General features: G+C 35.3%; 1 protein-coding gene across 2 annotated transcripts in view; it reads left to right on the forward strand.

Annotated features, from left to right (window-relative positions):
• The window catches only part of LOC149552327 (Serine/Threonine-kinase), a 161571-nt gene that overhangs the window by 130170 nt on the left and 7921 nt on the right, over positions 1–23480 (forward strand). The window contains exon 8 of one of the 2 annotated variants that reach the window (XM_089787864.1): positions 370–626. The exons of the other annotated variant lie outside the window; for it this stretch is intronic. Coding sequence (XP_089643990.1) covers positions 370–429 — 60 coding nt within the window. The 3' untranslated portion in view covers positions 430–626. Of the gene's footprint in view, positions 1–369; positions 627–23480 lie in introns of those variants that run through there. 2 annotated transcript variants of the gene reach the window in all.

Here is a 23480-nt window from a genome sequence, read left to right on the forward strand (position 1 = left end):
TTTTTTAAGATTAAGAATCTAATTTTATTTTTGAAACAATAGTAAATAGCGTTTAGGTAGTCTATACATGTATGATCAAAATGTAGTTTATAAAGGGTAAGATAAATAATCCATTATCAAAGATATATTTCTATATGCCATTTCTTTACCATGATAGTAAATTAGTTTGCATATGTCTTGAATTGTCATGGGAAAATTTGTTGTAGTGCATTGGTTCTTCCTTAGGGAAAAGACAATGTTCAACAAGGTCTTCCATATTTATACAATACAATTTTACGCAAAAAAATTGTTTGTGATAGAGTTAGATAAGTTTGACTTATATTATTTTTTGATGCAAGGCAAGGTGACATACATCTTTTATTTTTCAAGGACCAAGAGCTTACAAAAAGGGGAGGTGTGACTAGTTCTTTATATGAGTGGTTCTTTTAAGTGTTGAAAATGTAGTATATCGTACTTAAGAAGAAAACATAGGCACTAATAAGAAAGATATTTAAAGCCGATCATTGGCACACTTTAGCAAAATTGTTGGTTGCAACATTTGAAGGAAGTGTAAACATTGATTAATTGATCCCTATCATGGTGAAAATAAAATAATCCCTATAAAAAGTATTAGTTAGTTACAATAACTTGTGTTTCTGTAGTGATGTTATAGTTCTCCAATCTCCCTCTTCTTATGCATTTTCCTAGCTTTAATTACCACATGCATTAAAGAACTATTTATAGTTTCCATGAGATGTTTATGTATCATTCTTAGTTTCTCATATGCATTTTAGAACTGTAATGGAGATAAGTATTGTAGTTTCACCAAGTTTAAAAATGTTTATCTTTATTAAGGAAAGAAAGGATTTGTAAGGGACCATACTCTTGTACAAAACACAAAATAATAAAAAGAGGGAAACAAGAGTTTCAATCCTATATAAAAGTCTCCATAATGATGGAGGATAATCTTAAGGTAGTTGACAATCCCTCATCACCCAAAAAATATTTCCTTTATATTCATGTTCTTGTTTGTCATATTTAGTGTTTTAAGTAGCAATCATTCCTATTGACTTGTTATATTATGCGATCTTCATGGTGTGTTGCAGAAATCATGTAGATCTTATGTATAGCTTCATAACTCAATCCACTCTTTCTTGATGAAGTTATTTGAAGACTGGTATGATCCTATATTTTTCTTCCTATTCTAATGGCCAAGGTGAAAAGATTTATCTTGCAATGATGTTTCATGATCCATGATGATCAGAAACACATTGTTTGACACAAATATGTTTGTGGTGTACCTCCATATACAATCACAAGACTTATCAACCTTATCTGACGGGCACAAATTATGGATTTGGGTCTTGACCTATAAGTTGTAATACATTTTCTTCATTGTAAGGATTTGTGATTAGATAAATTGACTTGTGGTTAGCAATATTGTATATAAGTCAGATAGTAGTTATTGTTTAGTTAGTGAAGGGAGTACATGGGAGTAGTCATGAAGAAAGGTGATGATCATGAGTAAGGCTTATGTCCTTATTAATGAGTTGCATAGTTTGGCAATCTACTTTGTGGAATCTCATACATTGACTTCATTATAAAAGGTCAAGTGAAATAGGCAAAAATAGTCATGAACAACAAAGGAACATCATAGCTAAGTGAAAAAAGAAAAATTGTAACCAAGTTGATATACAAGACTACAACCATATGAGAAAGCTAGAGCTACAAGGGTGCCACTCAAGCAATCTTAGTTTCAAAGAAGTTGACCTTTCATTTCTTGCTCAAACATGAGTTTGTAATAAATATTAGCATATTTTTTCACTACAAAATCTCAAGTTATACTATTATACCAGCTCTCATTACAAGGAGGAGGAGAAACCTGAACAAAGATCATGTTAACTTACAAATAGGGAGTGACAAGATAGAGGGAAAAAGAGGGCTTCCATTGTGCGAGGAGTCTAGGGTTGAGCCTAAGGTAAGACCAAAACAAGATGTAAGTTTGGGGTAGAATGTCATGTCCCCAAATTTAAATGTAATAATTTAATTTAGTAAATTAATTAACTGGTCCCATAATTTAAATAATACAATAAAAAGACCTTTAATTAGTTAGTTTAATTAATTAATATTTGGTCCAATTTAATAGTTGTATGTGTAGTTCCGATTGATTTAGTATATCTCAGACTCATTTTTGTTTTAGTTTCCATTGGTAAGTGTTTCCATAAGCTATCTCTATACACCCTCAGAAAGGTTTTCCCTGACAGGTATTTGAGCACAACATGTAGGTAGTTGTTAGGTATGCGATTTGGATTATATTTCTTTGTACTGCAAATTCATGTTGGGATTCTTTGTTGTTCGCCATTTTGGAAGTGAAAGATCTTCCATACTTGGATTTTTGGTTTTGGTGGGATACAAACCTCAACCTATTCCATGGCCTGTAATACGTCTCTTGGATTTGGCAAATCAGAGCACCATCTCGTGGAAAATATTATTTGAAGATTATATATGTTTGGTGTAGGAGCACCTAAGGGTCAAGTAAAACCTTGAAGACATTTTTGTTTATACTTGGTCTAACCAACCAAGGAAACAATAAGGACTACTTGGAGAGTCCTGAGATGAGTGTATATAGGGTTATTTTGATTGATTTGAGTGTAGGAGATAAAAGTTGTCAAGTAGGTCCTAAGAGGCAAAAAGTTGCTCAAAGTACTTAAACTGAGAAAATGATGTGAAAAAACCCAAGGAGTGGTTAAAGTAGGTGAAAAGAGGTCATTTTATGATATGAATCCATGTGGAAAGGTTTAGGACCAAACTGGTCAAGGTTGGAGTCTTGGTTTGCAATAATTGCAAAAGTTGTCAAAAAGTTGCTCATTGACAACTTTTCAATTTTGCAAAGTTGCTAAGCAACTTTTTAGGCAATTTTTGGAAGAAAAAATACTTGTATTAGTTATGGATCAGTTCAATGGCCAAGGATAAGGGAGAATACTACTTAAGCATCCCTTAATCCAGTTCCAGGGGTTGGATACTTGAATATACAAACAACATTTGTTACTGCAACACAGTATAAGCATTGAAGTAGTTTTTTGTGAACTAATGAATTGAAGGAGTTGGTTGTGTTACTATTTCCATTGATTTGGCTTCCTTGGATCATGTTTTGAAACTATGTATAGTTTTTTGGATTCAAGAATTTCATTTCTTTTGGTTTAGGAAATCATTTGTTTTGTGTGATTCTGCTGTCTTGTTTTGAGTTGTTATCATAGAAATGGCTATTGAACTTCCATGGTCAAAATCTCATGGCCTTTGGAAATCAGACAATAGCCTTTGTATAGGTTGTAAATATGGAAGTTGGAGTTTGTGCAAGGCAGTTAGCCATGGTTACAAGTGAGCCCTAGGCAAGCTAGCAGATCTTGGCAAGGCGCAATGTATGCTTATAAAGAAGTGCAAAGGTGAATAAGGGATTGGTGTGAGTTAATCTCTCGAAGGTATGGAAAGAGTAGGGTACTAAGGGTGTTAGATTCAGAGGAGGAGGTAGGAAGTGAAGAGGAGCACCTTGAAAGAAGAAAGACATTGCTTTTACCTTAGAAACCCTCAAAATAGGGGTTTTTAGAAATCGTACTGTATGGACAGTACTATGACCCAAGACCACCAAAATCATTTAGCCTAGGTCTAGAGGAGACAAATTCCTTTAGACACCAATTGGCCTTATTAAGGGTTTTTGGTAGGAAAAATCAAACCCTTGTTTTTAGGAGGGCTAATAGGGGATCTTAGGGCTATAAGGCCAATTTGAGCAAATTTGTAGTTATGGGTGTGATGGACCTAAAAGAATGATGCAGAATGGTGGGGAATGGGTCAAAGAACTCATTAGGAGAGCTTGAGCTTGGTTTGAACCTAGAATGCATGGTGTGATGGGATTTTCCCTTGTAGGCTTAATTTTGCCTAGTGGAAAGAATGGGGAGGAGAGAAGGTAAACTTGAATTGTTGGGGAGTTTTCTTATAGGAAGGGAACATAGAGTGTGATTCTCTAGAGTAGGGTCTAAGAGAGAACCCTAGGAGGCCATAGGTAGCCTTAGTAGAGCTAGTGATCTCTTGTGGAAGGAAGCTCCTCATCAATGTTCTATCTCTGTTCTTGTTTTGGTTTTATTTGATGAATTTGGGTCTTTAAGTTTTAGTTGCATTACTAATCATTTTTCTACAATCCGTACACCATTCGCTTCACAACCTAATCTTCACTTTATACCCTCCACTCTACACTGTACGACTATACATCGTACGACCATACACTCTACCATATGACCATCAAGGTAATATTGTATGGACCTGAGGCATTGGCCCACCAAAGCACCGAGGGAGAACTACCTGTAACACTAACGACTTGAATCACTAAGGGAGAACTACCTGAAGAACTGATTTGAAGCATTGGCCACTTGAAGCATCGAGGGAGAACTACCTGAAGCATTGGCCACCCGAAGCACTAAGGGAGAACTACCTGTAACAATGACGTGAAGCATTGACCACTTGAAGGACCGAGGGAGAACTATCTGAAGCAATGACATGAAGCACTCACCACCTGAAAGATTGAGGGAGAAATACCTGAAGCACTAGCCACTCGAAGTACTAAGGGAGAACTACCTAAAGCACTGTCCATCCAAAGCACATAGGGAGAACTACCTAAAGCATTGGCCACCAAAAGAACTAAGGGAGAACCACCTGAAGCATTGACCTAAGGTAGTGGCCACCCAAAGCATTGAGAGAGAACTACCTGAAGTATTAGCCACCTGAAGCACTAAGGGATACTACTTGGAGCACACAACCAGATTACCTAAAGCACACGAAAAGGCTACCTGAAGCATACTACGAGACTTCATAAGGAAACTCTAGAATGAAACATTACATAGAAGGTTCACCAATAGGGTCCATAGGGCATGATAAAGATACAGTAAAAGCTAAGGAGTCATCAACAACTTGAGAGGAGTCATTTGATAGTGAATTGAGAGCATGGATGGTCAAGTGACTACAAAATGTCTTATAAAAATAAATTATTCCTTTTTGATGTGATAGGGAAGAAAACATAGTCAATTGATTGTGTGAAGCAATGCCAACATATGAAAGGAAGGCCCTTGTAGTTAAGTGGTGGAGTTAAAGTTCTATCAATTTATTTATTTCATTCTTATGTGTACATATGGGTTATAGATACATCTACTTTATTTATAAAAGATGTCCTTGTCTAGATGCAATCCATTTTTATTGTAAGAACTTAAAAAAAAGGGTCTACTATCAACAAATTTAGGAGAATAGAAGGTTGACTAAAGAAAATTTTATTCTATATCAAAAATATCAAATAGGAATTGGCTATCCATTAATGACTCCCCTAAATATACAATCTCTTGATAAATCTACTTAGACACCACTTGAGATATTGCTAAAGAAACTGTAGGATATAGATGAAACTTACATGGAGTAGATATATATTTTGATGCCTATTCAAGTGGTCACATATTGTGGTGTAAAGTTAAGTTCATTTGCCTTAGTACGCTTGTCATCAATCTATTGGATCTTGATTTAACAATGATTTTAACTACTAGGAAGCTAACAAAAAAATGCATCTAAGGGCAACTAACTCCTAAGATGTATACATTTTGTTTAGAACCCAGGCCAACTATAAGGCTAAACTGCTTCTTAACTTTCGGCTCTGCTAAACCTAGGTGGGTAGACCTTAGACTCCATTATGTTACCAGCGCAATAACTAGAATTTTGAATCTATAATATTAAGAAGATTAGAACCCCAAATCCTTCAATGCTTATGCAATAGCAAAGGCATGAAATAGCTACTTACATAACCTATGAGATTCACGAGCTAAGTTTGGGTATCCTTTTCAACTCTACAACATGAAAGAGAAAATGATTTTGATTATGAATTGATTTCAACATAACCCATCTATGAAACAATAAGAAGCACGTAGATCCTATGACTGATCAATACCCTATCCATTGGGTATTCCACAAATTACAAAACACATGAAGATACCTGGATCTATCCATTCACTTTGTGAATCACACATCTATGTTCACAACGAGTCTCATACTCATCAGATCCTTCCATGGAATTTGTAACCTTGTCAAGACAAATCAAGCATTTTATTGATTCTTTGAATCAATGGAAAAACACATCAAATCATAGAACCCAAAATAAGCCACAACTAGAATTTTATGTTCTTTGTTCACAAATCACCAAGAAATTGCAAACAACAAAGATAGGAGACAAAAATCAAAATGAAACTAATTTCAATTACTTCTTTGTATTCATTTCCTTGAGACAAATACATTCAAGATGCATGAGAATAATCTATGAAACACAAAATAGACAAGAAATTAACACTACAACTCTAGTATTGATGTTCATACAAGAGAGTATGTTGAGAAAATGGTGGAATCACAACTATGGAACTTGTTCAAAAGACTAGAACCAACCTTGTACAAAGAAAGAGTAAGAGAAGATATATAAGAATGGAAATCCCTACGATGATTTGGAAATGCCACTTGTTGACTTGAATATTCATCCATAGCTGAACTAAAGATTCTCTCCTCTCTCTACAACTAAAAACCAAATTGAATCTCATAATTGTGCATAACAAATTTTGAAACTATCTCTTCAAGAATGATGAGAAAACCCCTTTTGATAAAACACCAGGTCTTCTAATAAAATGTTGCCAAAAATCCCACTAAATGGATTTCGAGACAAAATACCATCACTAGCAAGACCCTCTCCAAGTTTCACATGTACCCACTTCACTATTTTGTCACAAACTGAAACTGAATACCAAACCATAATATAGTTGAAAATGAGGTACGTTGGACAAATCTGGGAATAATTCTCACCTACTCCTACCTTCACATGATTTGATAGCAAAAATAAAAACTAAACTCTGAAACCTTTCCGTTGATATATGATAGTCATATGTTTACTTAAAAATTAGGTCTAGGGCATCCAATTGAAAAACCAGGTTAAAATTGATGAACATGCCCATTAAAAATTAAAAATATCTCATTTTACTAAAGTCTAAACTTAGAACAAGACCCTCTTTCAATTAAAAAAATTGGCATGCATGTTCATCTCTAAGGGAGATTAAAATATTATTTTGAATATTTTTCTAATTCCTCTCCTTTTCAATTTTGGGTCAAACCTGGTTGATTGGCCTGTATGACACATGGTGTCTTCTCATTGGTTACTTCTAACACAATCACTACCATTTCAATTGCCCTGTCAACATCCACCAGGGTCGTCTACCACCTAGACACATCGTGGCACTTCTTGAGTGGTCTGACACTTTGCCACATCACAACTAGACCTGCTATCATGTGGCGGTTGTTGATTAGGTCGCCTTGTATTGCTTAACTATCATGCATCTTCCCAAGCTGACTAAGCAAAAATTGTTGATCGACTGCCTCATGTTGAAATCCTATGCATATGATTTGAAACTTCCCATCCGCCATGTGTTGTGACATTGCTTTGTCGCAAAGACACCTCAGCATTGTCACATCATTCATGACATCACGATGTTACACTGCATGTCAACCTTGTCCAAGTCACTGTGCCTCATTTTGTGTGCCACATGTTAGTCAATCACATTTTCATGTTCCACATCATCCTCTTGCCATGTCATTGCATCTTAGCGATGTCTCACCATGTGTCAATCTTGTTGGAGTTGAGGAAAGCCAACTCCGAAGACGCCAACATGGTATCAGAGCCTTCCTGCTGCAGCTTTGTTGAAAATTTGCTGACCTCCTGATTTGAAGAAAAAATACACAAACAAACTAGGGTTTGTGACTTCAAATCATGGCTTCAAAATTCTTCAACAAAGCTATAGCAGGAAGGCTCTGATACCATGTTGGAGTTGAAGAAAGCCAACTCCGAAGACGCCCAAAATCACCTGCATGCAAAACCTGTCAAAGAGAAGCCAAGAAAGGGGAGGAGCATGGAGCAAGGGCAAAAACCCTAAACGGACATGAGAGCAAATTATGCAAACACAATAAGAAATGTATTTACAATATGCAATATGATCTTGATGTATAAAAATACAAAGAGGGAGCCCGAATATAAAGAGCTCATGGAAGCTTGTAGAACAAGCTGGAAGGAGGTAGAAGATAAGATTGACAACTCAGCACATATCCACAAAAAGTGGAATATGCTAAAAAAGGAGCAAACTCCCGAGTTGTCAACAACTAACCACTACATGCATTAAATATAAAATATTAAATAAATGCATGACCTAAGTAAGCAGAACCATGTTAGAGTAAATAATTAATTATTAATTATTTATTCTATTTGCTTAAGCTTACTTAGGTCATGCATTTACTTAGGTCATGCATTTATTAATTTTGAAGCCATGATTTGAAGTCACAAACCCTAGTTTGTTTGTGTATTTTTTCTTCAAATCAGGAGGTCAGCAAATTTTCGGAGCATTTTCAGCCCAAACGGACATCACCAATGGATCCGGAAGGCCGTTTGCAGTCAGGATTCATATAAAGCTTTTCATTTTTGGACACAGGGCAATTTTGGCAATTTTTTGAGGCCTCCAGGGTCGCTGCCGTACGGATCGTACGGACGCAGGGCTTGAGAAAAACAAAAAAAAATTATTTTGGGGCGCACCGTCGCTGCGCCACCTGCATGCAGCCTGCAGCGGCCGCAGCAGGTAGCGCTGCCCGCGCTCCACCGCGGCCCGGCTGCCTCCCGTCCGTCGGCGGCTCATCCTCTGGCGCCACTCTGCAGCCACCTCCACCAGCGGCGCAACCTGACTCCGCCGCCCTGCGGCCACCTCAGCTTGGCCGCCTTCGCTCGATAGCTGTGCACGCCGCGTCAGCATCTGTAGCCATTGCGGGGGTGACACGTGGCCTGGGCGCCACGTGGCACCTTGCCACGTGGACCTGCCACGTCACCCCTGCCACGACGGTTTTGCCGAGTGGCTGCCACGTGGACCTACCACGTGGCGTGCCACGTGGCACTTTTTTGCTGTGAAGGTTACCAAACCGTCAATTTTAATCTCTGGGTCTGCTGACGTCAACATGCATCATCCATCCTTGCATGCACCTCTCCTGATTCACTTTTGGACCTTCTTGTGGTTTTTTGGCCATAACTTTTGCATACGGAGGTATTTTTCTGATCTGAAAGAAGCGTCGAAAAGCTGGTTCCGAGACAGAGACATTGGTGTAGGTATTTTTTAGTTTTGATGCATTTTCATTGCCTATTTTTTCTGTTGAAGTCCGAAGTCCTGTTTTTGACTCCGACATGCCTATCTTTTGCGTCCCATGTCAGTTTTTTGAAAACTTTATATTTCTGGAAAGCTGGTTCTGTATACTTTTCATAAAATTAGTCCTTTTTTTTTTTTTCGTTTTTGGCCTCTACTCTTTCTATCATAGTTTTGGCATTTTTGCTCTATGGTGGATATTTTGAGTGTTTTAGGCCCGAGGATCGTTTCCTGGCATGGTTTGCTTTATTTTTGGCTGTACTTTCTTTTGTCACAGCTCTTTTTCCATTTTGATCATTGTAGCTATCATTTTGAAGCACTTCTTTGTATCACACTGAGATAAAGTGTCACTTTTGCATTCTGGGAGTCATGAACATTGTTTTGAGTCAGTTGTACTTGCACTATTTCATAAAGCACCATGGGGGGGATTATTTGTTTGCTGTTTTAGGCATTCTCCCTTTGTCAAGTGAGTGTCCCTTCCACGACATTAGCCCCATGCAGAGTCAGTTAGATCGTGTCTTTATCGGTGTCTGTACCTCTTTTCCTCTCTCCTCGTTCTTGGTTCGTTTGCAGGAGATTTGGCTCACCTTCTCAATTGCCTGTCATCACACCCCGTCTGCATTAAGGGGGGGTTATGCTGTGTTCTAATGCATCCTTGGTTCGATTGTTCGATAGTGTGAACTATGTATTCAGTGGTTGATCCTATGTACAAGGCAATTGCAGTGGCTGGCTACCTATGCATTTCGGTGAGATAGATCATCTACCATATAGACATGCTCAGTTCGTGCCTTCTTCTTCCATGGAGGTTTCTTCAGATCAGCAGTTTGGCAGATTTGCGACTTCTTCATGCTTCAGTGATGCTGCTTCTTCATGATCACTCTTTGTTCCTATTTTAGGGGACAATTTCCCTAGTTGGAGACTTCTTCAGTTCTTCACTGGGTTCTTACCTCTTTTTGGGGGAGGGTTTTTCCCATGTGGTTTTCTCTCTTTCCCTGCTTACAGAGGTTGCATTTTCTTGCATTGTACTTGGGTACCTAAAATGGCCTCGTTGCCGGGACCCATTATGCATTCATCTTAGCTTTGTGAGCTTAAGGCATTTCCCTAAGTTGCACTTAAGGGGGGGTGTTAGAGTAAATAATTAATTATTAATTATTTATTCTATTTGCTTAAGCTTACTTAGGTCATGCATTTATTTAATATTTTATATTTAATGCATGTAGTGGTTAGTTGTTGACAACTCGGGAGTTTGCTCCTTTTTTAGCATATTCCACTTTTTGTGGATATGTGTTGAGTTGTCATTTTTGTCCTCTACCTCCTTCCAACTTGTTCTACAAGCTTCCTGGAGCTCTTTATATTCGGGCTCTCTCTCATTATAATATCATAACATCATATCATTTCTCATTGTAAATACATTTCTTCTTGTGTTTGCATTATGATGGCTCTCATTCCGTTTAGGGTTTTGCCTGTGCTCCATGCTCCTCCCCTTCTATGGCTTCTCTTTGACAGGTTTCGCATGCAGGTGATCTTGGCGTCTTCGGAGTTGGCTTTCCTCAACTCCAACAAATCTTACCAGCTCATCTATCTCATTCTATGTGCCACATGTCAGATGCTCATTGGTCGAGCTAGCGCCATTTGTCATCATCAACATCACCCTTAGGTTTTTTGGAAATTATGTCACATGTGCACTATCCTAACATGGGTCCCACACACAAAGCTCTCCTTCTTATCTATAAGGCGTGTACCTTAAGACATTGTATGAGTTGGGATAGGCTAATCTCCAGACAAAATGCACTAAAGACAGAATAAAGTCAATTTTTTTTAGATTTATAAAAATGTAGTGATTTTTTTCCAAAATTTTTGTTGTTTTCGATTATAAATTATGCCAATCACAAAGATCAAATGCTGAATTTTTTTAAAAAATCTATGATGTTTTCAATTTTTAGAAAATTGGTCAATTGTATAGTTTGTAGGGAGGATAGCTTCATCCATATGAGTTGAGTGCTTATGTATTTAGACACCATATCAAACTTCTACCTCAGCAATATGGGAGTAAATGGCCCATACTAAAATTTCCACAAAAGATTACATGCATTATTTTATAAATCAATTCTTCTGCAGAATATATGAACCCAGATACCACTTCTCATAATGGACATTGTTCAAGGTACTAGAAAACTTGATCAAGCTTCTTGGATTGGATTTCAAACTCCACGCCACCATCAATTTTCATTGCTAGGCCAAGTCTGTACACAAAGATTTACCAAATATCTCCCCTATGCATTTTGTCCAAGTCTGTCCACATTGATGTCTTTTTGTTTCAATCTCAAATTAGTCTAAAGGAATCATGTTTCCATCTTCAACATGTTGTTCATCACATAAAACAATTATGTGGGCATTTGTATGTGTGTGTCTGTGTGTGTGTCTATCGATGTATATATATACATATACACACAACCTAAATTTTTTTGACAAGTTTGATTCTTAAAATTTTAAAACTTTTTTGGTGCCTTTTGAGGCAATATGATCATTTGAATACTAATGCTGTTGACTTAAATACAAAACTGATGAAAGAGCACTCAAGGTGTAAGAGTAATCTTACATCACCCCAAACAAATATTGTCTAGGTTTTCAAGAAGGGCTATGATTGAGAAGGTTACTATTTTTGGAAAGTTTATCAATTTAGCAAGGTGTTCATTTAAGTACAAATTATTCTGATTACCTTCAAGAAGGTTCATATTGGATATATTAGTTTTCCAGTAAAGTTTTGTTGCAAGATCAAGTTTGGTCTTGAAGAGATTGAATTTTGTTTTCGTTTTGGTGTGGTTATTAAAAAAATGTTGAACTCAGTTTTGAAGTCTTTAGAGACTCCAAAAAGGGGTCACATTTTTGTTAGGTAATACTTCATCATCTAGGCTATAAAGTGCCTCAAGTTGTTTTCAAAAAGTGGTTACAAGCAATGTTACCAGCCTCAGACCAAAATTGGGCTCAAACTCGGTCTCAGTAGTCGGACTCAACAAGGACTCCAAAAATTAATAAATCCATGAAATTCAATTTTTTAAAAGGATTTTAAGTTTTTATAATGCATCATTTAACCAATTAACATCAAATACACAATAATTGAGATAAATAGAAGCTACTCTGCACACACATACAAGTTTTTACATGAACTAAATAAGATAAAACAAATCTGAAATATAGTGTGATTGTCAAATGTCTACAATATCCATGGAATATGTAATATATGGAATCAAAAGTTCAAAACATATATCAAAAGAAAGGCTCATAGTAACCTATGTCCTCCTATGAGTATGCCTAAGATAAGTCATGGAAGACTCTAGAGCTATCCACTATCCCTGTGTCTGAGGTTGAACATTAGTGACATGCTCATCATTATCCTCCTCCTCCTTAGCCTCATCCTCATACTCATCCTCATATTCCTTATCATCAGAGTTAGACCCACCACTCTCGGCCTCAAGGTCCTGCATTGAGTCTCCTCGTGCTTTAGCCTCCTCCACTGCCATCACCACTACTTCTTGATCCACCTAATCGACCAACTCCAAGTTTCATAACTGAAGACATGATCATTAACCTCTATATTTCACATTGTTTGTATATCAACCTTCTCTAATATAATGGGAGATTTTTTGGTACCCAAAATTTGTTTGTCGTGAAAGCGAAGGTTGTAATGAACAAAAACAAGATCATTTGACTTTTTTGCCACCAAATTGTTGCACATCTTTGAGTGTCAAACATACTCCAATTGTGAATGCAATACTACTCCCTTAACTCTTCTTTCTCTTTTATTTGTGTTTGCAAGTGGTAGAATGTCCCTTTTTAGGTCATACTTATGCTTTACATACCAAAAAATACCCCCAAAAAAAAATTGTTTTTGGGTCCTTTTGGACGCTGACTTCCAAGCGAGTTAGGCTGACGGGATTTGCCGAGTTAGCTTACTCATGGAGTCAGCCAAGACTCGGCCACAAATCAGTTGAGTCTAAGTAAATAGGCCATTTGCATTGTTTTGCTTGGCTCGTCGAGTTTGGCAAGGACTCACCAAGTCCTATAACACTGGTTATAATAGCTAATAGACTCCATGGCTCATAAGATGTAGCATTCAAAATTTGTGCTACTTTGTGAGGAAAAAATAAAATCTCTTCAAGAACTCCTTTGAGTGGTATAACCTTATTGGAGGCATATTCTTGGCAATAGCAAAAAAATATAAGTTCAAGGGTGGTTAAAGTTTCCAATATTAAGAAGACAAATAGTGGTCATTAAGAGGATTTTGGACTGTGCATATGGTGGTCCTTTCTTGCAAATTATTGTAAAGAAAATGTCCATGTGGTTGTAGCATGTTAATTTTTAAAATATTGTAATCTCATTTCATTTAGGATAATAGAAAGCAAGTGGTTCTATTCTCTCATTTCATTGTTTCTTTGTTTTATTGTGTGTGTGTGTAGGTTAGTAAGGGGATTGTCCTATATCAAGTAGTATTAAAGCATAAGTTTATGAGCATGTGGGTGGATTGCTGAATTTGAGGTAGAGGCTATGGTTGTAGGCTTCAAAGATAAGTGTTTAAAATTCCTTAATGAAGGAAACATGGTGGAAGAGTTGAGAGTGTGACAAAAGAGGGTTTTAGAGCCCTCTAGAAATAACTGCTAGCAAAAAAGGACAAGTTGTATAGGGGAATTAATATTATGGCAAGAGATGAAAGTATGATAATTTTGGAGGACAATTTGAAGAAGAGGAAGATAATCTGGAGATCTTGATGAAGCTAGCTTTTTGTGGATTATTTCCCAAGTTGGGAAAATATAAAAAATTGAAGTTTACAAATTATCTAGAAATCTTATTCTAAAAGAGTCGATTGGTTGGATACATGATTTGGAAGATTACTTTGTGTATGAAGAAGTGGATGATCGTGAGATAATAAGTTCTGCAAAGGATAAGCTAAAAGGTCATGCTAAAATTCCGTGGAAAGAGGTTTAGATAGAGAAAAATAGAAAAATTGAAGATAAATCATTCCTATTAACTATAAGCCTTATTTACTAAATAAAATACATAGGTTGAAGAAACCAGGAAGATATGTCCAGGAGTTCACAAAAGAGCTCTATCAAGTCCTTATTAGAATGAGCCATTCTGAAGCCAACAAGGATAAGGTTTTTTGTTGCATAAATTGTATGAGGTTGAATATTCAAGAAGAGTTGATAATGGTAGGAATGTCTACCATTGAAGATGCATATCAATTTGCTTTGAAGATAGAAGAAAAAATGAACAAGAAGTATAAGTGCAAATAAAATAGAAGAGGTTGTGGTGGAAAGCTTAGTGGACAATCTTATGGAGGCCAAAATGAAGATTGAAAAAAGATTGGTGAATCTAATAGCAGTCAGAATCAGAGGGAAAATAATTTCTATTATCATTGCAATGAAAATAATGAATATCAAAAAGGAAGAGGACAAGGGTACAGACTAGGAAGATGAGGTTTTTGTGGGACATGTTTCTAGTGTAGATGACGTGGAGCTTATGAGTTTCCCCACTGCCAATGGAGATCAAATAGAATGTCAGATTACAATGCATGGGTTATACATGGATGAAGATTTTGAGTCGTCACTTTCTGAAGATGTTGAAAGAGAGGTCCTTGTTATCATAAGAGCCTAGCTAAATGATGAGAAAGAACTTGAGAAATAGATGAATTAATTTCCCACAAGATGTAAGTGTAATGGTAAAGTATGCAATGCCATTGTTGATAGTGGTAGTATTGATAACCTTCTTGATAGAGGAAATGGTTAATAAATTGAAGTTAGAGAGAATCAAACATCCAAATCTACTAGATTGTTTGGTTGTAGAACGATCACAAGGCTTTTGTTAATGAATAATGGTTGGTAAAGTTTAAAATTGAAAACTAGCATGATGAGGTATTTTGTGATATCGTCTATGAATGTTTTTCATTTGTTGTTTATGTAGTCCATGACAATTTGATCACCATGCGACACATGATGGACACACAAATACTTATTATTTGACAAAGGATAGAGTCTAACACAAGCTAAAGCCATTGAAAGAAATAAGGGAAAATGCACATAGCAACACATCACTATGTTTATTTGATGGAGGAAACTTTCTAAAAGGCATGCATCATGACATATGTGATTTTTGTTAATTCCAAAAGTTGATAAAGAGGAAGTAGAAGATGTACGTGCTAAAGTTGTAGATTTTTTGGATGAGTTTCAAGATATTGTATATGATAATATGCCTAATGGATTGTCACTAGTAGAGAGATTAGCCATCAAATGGATTTGATCCTAGAGCTAGTTTGCTAAATGAGGCAACTGGTGAGAGAGGATAGGAAATAGGTGAACTGCAAGAGTAGCAAAAAGATTTGATTTTATTCAAAAGAAAAGTTATAGAGCAACTTGTTTTGACACTTCCATATTTCAATAGGGTATTTCAAGTAGATTTTGATGCTAGTGGTAATGACATTAGAGTTGTTTTGAATTAGGAAGGTAAACTCATTGGTTATTTGAGTGAGAAGTTGAATGATGTTGAAAGAAAATATGTTATTTATGACCAAGAGCTTTATGTTATAGTTCCAACATTGAAGAAGTGGAGAAATTTCTCTTACCTTAAGAGTTTGTTTTATTTATTGATCATCAAACTTTATTGTATTTGAATAGCCAATAAAAGTTGAATCTGATATATTTAAAATGAGTTGTGCTTTTAGAGAGTTACACTTGATTATTGAAGTGTGGGAGTGTAAAGTCTAATAGGGTTGTAGATGCATTGAGTATGAGGCAAGATTTATTTGATAGAGATGTAGATCAAAGTTATTGGGTTCTAGAAAATTTGAGACTATACCTAGAGGACCTTGATTTTGGCAAGGCTTTGACAACTTTTGAGAAAAATATATTACTCTAAATAGGACTAGGAAGTTGAATTTGTTAATCTAAGATGATATGTTATTTCCTGCCAATTGCACATTTTGAGAAGTTGCACGAGGTATAACCTAGTCAAAGATAATTGTAGTGGGGAATTGGTTAGATAATTTGGGCAAGATAAAATCATTATCTCTGGTTAGCGAGCTTTATTATTGGTTGCAACTGCAATAAGATGTCATACAATTTGTATAGAGCTATAGAATGTGTTAGATGAAAATAGAAACCAAGTAGAATATTATGTTATATCGATCATTACCTATACTAGAGAGGCCATGTATGGACATTGTTGCTAGTTTATGAATGACTGAAAGATGTCATGGTTCCATTTTTGTGGTGGTAAACAGGTTCTCAAAGATGACCCATTGCATTCATTATAGAAAGAATAATGATGCTATTCATGCAACAAAATTGTCTTTAAGGGAAGCGGTGAGACTACATGGTCTACCAAAGTGCATAGTTTCATATTGAGATGGTAAGTTTGTTGGGTATTTTTTGAGGACGTTGTGGAAGAAGCTAAAGACATAGATGAAGTTTATTTGAGAATACTATTTATAAACTAACGTGACTGTTGGGTAAGAGTATGGGGAGCTTCTGGAGATGCTTAGTTGAAGATAAACCAAAGGGGTGAGATCTGCTTTTATTATAGAGAAAATTTGCATACAATAATTTTGTCAATAGGAGCATTGGTAAATCACCCGTCTATATTGTATATAGGTGTCATAGAACTACTTAAGAATTAAGGAAGTTGGACATACGAGAGATGAGTAGTGTCAAAGTTGAAGACTTTGTAAGAAAGTTGGAAAATTTACATGATTAGGTGAGGAAAATATTAATAAAATGAGAGATTACCATGATTTATTTGAGAAAGGAGAGATTACCATGGTTGGTAACATACAATAAGTTGAAGATGAAGAAGTTTGGATCACGCAAAATCCTAAAGACACATAATTCAAGAAATGCTCGTGAAGTACAAATGCCAGTGAACTCATCATTTCACCTGTGTTCAATATCTTAGATTTTATAGATTTTCTTAAAGGCAATATGGAAGATGAAATATAAAAAGACACATTGGAACACAAACTTTAGCTACAAAGAAGTTGATGATATCTTGGATAGTTGTCTGGCTAGTACATGAAATTGACAATATGAAGTGTACTTGGTCAAATGGAAATGATGGCCTATTGAAGATTCATAATGGCTATCAAAAAAGAAGAGGTTGATTGCCTTGGTCTTCCTTTAAACACTTGAGATGTGATAGGGTCACTTTTTAAATTACCTCAGGTGTTTGATGCAAGGGCATCCAATGTGTAAGAGCAATCTTGCATCGCCCCCAAAATAATATTGTTTGGTTTTTCAATAAGGGTTATCTTTGGGTAGGATTACAATTTATGGCATGCTTACTATTTTTAGTCAGTTCATTTGTGCACAAATTGTTCCAATTTTTCCTTGGAGGCTCATTTTGGATACATAAGTTTGCCAATAAAGTTTTGTTGCAAGATCAAAGATCAAGTATGATCTTTGAAGATATCGGATTTTATGTTTTGGTGGAGTGGTGCAAAAATGTTGAAGTTAGTTTTGAAGACTTTAGTTTTGAACTATGACCAGGATGCATTTTGTCATCATTGCTTATAGAGCACTTCGAGGGGTTTTTGAAAAGTGTTTATAATAACTATTCAGGTCCACGATTCACAAGATATGACTTGCAAAAGTTTTTGCTAAATTGGGAGGAAAATATAAAATCTCTTCATACATTCTTTTGAGTTATGAAACAAGCTTGGAGGCATATTCTCATCATATTTCAATGTAGGCAAAATAAATATAGGAATGATCAACCTCACTACTACAGCTACAATTTCTAAAATATTCTAATTTTGTTAAACTTTCTAATATTATTAAGAAGATAAGCAGGGGTTACTATAGGTAGTTCTGGTGATGGATATGATGGCTTTGGCTTACAAATTATTATAAAGAAAATGCCCATGTGACTATAGCATGTTAATTTTCTAAATATTCCAATATATTTCATTGAGGATATATAAAGCAAGTGTTTTTTTCTTGTAACTATTTGTTTTGTGTGATGTCCTATTAGTTTTTTTGTTGTATCATTTGTGTTTTAGTTAGTAAATGAAGTACCTTTCATCAAGAAGTATAAAAGCTAATTGCTTTACCATTTCATGTAGCTTTTTTCTTGATTCAAAGTTGTTTGTTAATTGAATAATTGATTTTAGTTCTTCAAGTACATGTATTCCACACCTAGAATCTTTCGCAACTTTATTTCTTAAGATCTTAATAGTGTCTTTTTTAGGCAATTTGTTGGTGGTGGATTAATATTACCTTCTTGTGATTTAAGGGCAAAAACATAATCTCTCTCTCCTTGGAAGTTATTTGTGAGTTCGATAGTTGATATCTACCTACACTTGAGGGCTAGCATTCTTCTCAACTTTGTTTATTAAATCTCTGTGCATGTTGTGGTCGCCTTCTTGAGGCAATATGATGGTGCAAATGAATGCCTTGTTGGTTGACAATTCAAGTGCAACCCTTACGGCATGATGGTTGGAAACAATTGATTATGCTTGATAGTATGATTGCCTCTTGTTCACTAGACAATAGAATGCTAATCTGTCGATGTAACACATATTGTAATGAATAATGAAAGTAAATTTTTTTTTTTGGATCGGTAATCACTTTTTTATTAGAATTTGAACTAGTGAGGTCACATTCTTGAGAGATCTCATCCTCATTTTTGTCGGCATACTATCTATTTAATGTCCTATGTCCTATTACAACGATTCATTCTGACTCCCGCTCCCAATACTGCCTTATCATTCCAATGGCAAGTGATTCATCCCGACTCCCACTACCATATCTCTCCTTATTACTCTGACAGACAATGATTCATCTTGACTCCCACTGCCATATCTCTCCTTATCACTCCAGCGAACAACACATTATGCCTCCCCACCTTATCTCTCCATTGACACACATCCACCTTATGCCTCTCGAAGTAAACACCATCTCCAGTAGCGACCCCTTATCACTCCATGTTTACTCATCTTTCGCGCAACAACACCTTTTGTTTTACCCATGAGCAACACGTCAACGCCTCCAGCCTCCATCTGAACACCGTCGTTAGAGCAATAGTATCGATTGCTATCATCCTTTGCACCTGCATCCTAGGGATTCAAATAGTTGATTTCCTTATTCACAGAGCTCGTAATGTCAGGGATTTAGAGTTGCTAATTGATGTTTATCTTTGTATCCATGTAATGTCATTTTACTTATTTTACATGTAGACATAAGACATCTACTAACCTTTTATTTTCACAAATATTCAGTTTACTAGATCTTATCATACCTAGCATGCCATGGTAATGCTTGGAACCATTAACGCTGCTGCACATGCAATGTCATCACAAATACACCACCAAGAGAAAAGGAAATAAGATAATATGAATGGGCATTGCATAATCCATTTCACACGCCTTGTCACAGTTAACCTAATTAAAGATAAGTGAATTAGTGGAGGCCACCCTAATGAAGAATCACACAGGGACTATTTCCCTTTAAGATATCTATACGATATTGGTAAATTGTAATTGTGATGGGCAAATGTTCAAGTTGAGACCTAGCTTGTAGAAATAATAAAATGATCTTAGCTACCTATAATTACACATACTTTCTTTAAATGTTAAACATTATTCTTTCAATAATTTTTTAACATCTAAGGATTCAAATTTTAAAATACATTCAAATGTTTTAAATGTTCCATTAGGATGTAGGGATACCATATTTCTATCCACACTCCTTGTATCCTCTTGTTGGCATAATGAAATATTCACTAATTATACTTTACATAAGCTTACTTAGGATAATGCATTGCATAGTAGTTTGTCATTGAGATACCTAGGAGTTTGCAGTTCAATTAAGCACATGGCATTGGAGAATTCCACTGTAGGTGGTAATAGTTGTTATCTCAAGCCATGATTGATGGTTGGATTGGTGATTAGGGAAAGGCATGCAAACATCTTCTCATAGATCAATCACAACAATAATCTTGTGTTCGTACACACATTGAGATCTCTACACAAACTGATTAGCTCCATTTTTAGCGATACACGACCTTCTATTCTCTATGTGGATTGTTCAATACTAGACTCACACGTCTTCTAGCATGAGATCAAATCCAACTAGAAATACCACAACCTTTTCTTAGACATAAGTGGTTTTGTTGCCACATCATCGTGTATAATCACATCGCCAACACAACTGATAGATTTGGTCAACAAACCATTTTTTGCCACAAGTGTAGATTTCAAGATCCTAGATTTGACACTCACCTGCATGTCATCCAAGGGTAAGAGGTTTTTTTGCTGCGACTATCATATGATCATCAAATTTAATCCTGAGTTTTGCTGATGTTGTCTCTGGTTTGAAATTTTCAGCCTTCTCCAAAGAAGTTTTGATTTTGTAGTTCATCTTCTTAGAGTCATAAGTTTCTCATTTTTAATCCTTTTTTGAGAAATTTTTTTAATCTGGGGGCAGAAGATTTAAAAAAATCGAGTGGTGGTATTAGTTTTGGATTTTGGCTATTAGATTGCTTAGGATTTGTAGATTGCCATGATTGTTCATGTCTAATCTTAGAATTTGCAACATCTAGAGCTTCATTTGGGCACATACGGTAATTTTTTCAGGTACATTTTTTAAAATTGCATGATTTTTTATCTAGTTTCAGAAACTACAATAAGATTTTAGTGATTTGGAGAAGACATATCACTTTCAGAAATAGGTCACATTTAGGCTATATTTACACTTGGTTAATACTTGGAATTCAATATTTTGATTTGTATCAATGATTTGAAGGAGTTATCACTTATTTTCAATCATTATTTAGTTTCATAATAGACTTTTTAAAGGTCCCAATGCTCAGTCTATATAACTGTCATGAATGGAAACAACATGTTTGTAATCAATTATTGAGTATAGCATTGCTTAAAATTATTCTTGGGCAGAATCTAGAACCAACTACAAATGTTGCAATAAAGAGGGATTGTTTTGATTGATTGGATAAAGCCCATGGTTGTCTTAGATCTACAATCTCTCATGATTTGATATATCACATTGCATCTTGCACACATCCTCATATTACTTGGACAACCTTGGAGGGAATATTTGGTAAACCTAATAAAATTAGAAAATTCAAATTGGAGAATGAGTTCATAGGTCTAAACCCTTGTGATTTTGTCAGCAATCAAGATTTTTTCTCTAAATTAAATTCTATTATTGTAGATTTTTCAAACCGTGTCTTTACTAGAGATGATGAACAATTGATATTATCTATTCTTTCCAAGGTAGGTCCTGTATATTTAATCTTTGATTCTAAATTTTATGCTATTGTGGATGTTCTTGATAGTGCATACAAAATTCCTTCTCTTGACAAGTTTGCAACTTAGCTCACAAGGGAACAAGAAAAGATGGTACACATGGGTCAATTGAAGCCTTCAATGCATCAAGCATTAGTTGCAAATATCTCCACTCCAAAGGCTTCGAAAGGAAAAAGAAGAAGCAACACAAGAATCCTAAGAATTATGACAAAGATGATGATTCTCCTTCACAACATATGTATGAATCCAAGTCCTCTTCAAGAGAGGAAACATCTAGAAGAAAGAGAGATCGATGTGCATATTGTAAAAAAAAAGGACATGATGAGCATAAATGTTTTCATAAGATTGATGAGCTCATTCAAATTCTTCAAAAGAAAAATCTCAATTTGCCCTCATCAACATCTAATCCTTCACTAATTACATTTCACTTAAGCTTACTTAGGATAATGCATCGCATAGTAGATTTTCATTGAGAGACCTATAAATTTGCACCTCAATTAAGCACATGGTGTATCGGAATTCTACTCTAGGTGGTAATAGTTGTCATTTCAATCTAACTTTGGTGCACATATCTCATTATCATCCTCATCAGTGCACATAGTTCATTGCATAATGAAGGATGATGTACCTTTGGTGGACACATGATTCCACCTTGTGTGGTAATATGTTATCTACTCCTTATCATTGTCTTTTATTGTCTTTCTTATATAAGGATGCCTATTATTACATTTTAATCAAGTGATTGGACTCAATTAATCATATCCATGTAATCTATTGATATTCATTATGAACAATATCATTCTTGCGTCTTAATGAAATTGTCTTTCCAATCTCTTGTGGAAGTTATCTTGGTCTTTCATTTGATCTTGGGGGTATTGTAGAGTCACCTAAAACTCTAACATCCCTCCTTAGCTATGGCTAGAAATAGTCTGAATTTTATAACTTTTTTCGGCCACATGCCTATTCCTAGACATATGAGGATGAATATAATTGTACCTTGACTATACCTAGTACAACAAGGTATATGTGGTGACCTAACCAAATCTTTAATGGTAAAAACAAAACAAAAAAGTTTTTAATTGATTTTTTTATTTTGGTTGATCCTACATGGTTAATAAAGCATATTAGACTATAGGGATTGTTAATCTTGAGGATAAACCAACTAAAGATATTAAAAAGACTTCATTATGTGCATTTGCCAAGGTGAAGAATGTTTGATACCGTAGTTGTGATAGAGATCTTTATCTCAAGAGATATATATATATATATATATATATATATCATCTTAAATTGGAAGCACTCCAATTTAATGAAGGTTCAACACACTTTTAATACAATTCTATCATTTATTTGCATTTTTCTACAGGTTAAACACACATTTAATACATTTCTATCATTTATTTGCATTTTTCTATTTCTCCTCCATTTAAATAATTTATTTAATCTTATTGGACCTTTTATTAATTTAAAATTAATATCAATAGATTAGACCTTTAATTTTTTAAAATATTGTGTCCTTGTTTATTTATTACTTTAAATTAATATTTAAAATTGGTCCTATCTTATATAATATTTTGTCTCTCCCATAAATTAATATTATGCGTCTCCCTTTATTTTATAACTTGGGGTAGACATTTTTATTAATTAAAATTAACAATCCTTAATTTATTCCTATAGGAAAACTCATTTAATACTCCACTTTAAGATGGGTCTCACCTCATTTTAAAGTTTGACATTAGCCACTTTGAAATCTTTATAAAAGGGAACCTTCTCATTTCATTTTCACATCACAATACATTAAGCAATCAACTCTTCATGCATTTGATGGAAGTATTATTATTGATGTCAAGAGATTGTTGGCATATTGATATTGATGTCAGTTTGATGAATGACAATCATTGATGAAAGGAGATCAAGGCACATGAATCAGATGAGTCAATGTTATTTGTTAA

The sequence above is a fragment of the Cupressus sempervirens genome, chromosome 6, assembly GCF_028749045.1.
Source record: "Cupressus sempervirens isolate cs-2001-9-10 chromosome 6, ASM2874904v1, whole genome shotgun sequence".
In the NCBI taxonomy this organism is placed as follows: Eukaryota; Viridiplantae; Streptophyta; class Pinopsida; order Cupressales; family Cupressaceae; genus Cupressus; species Cupressus sempervirens.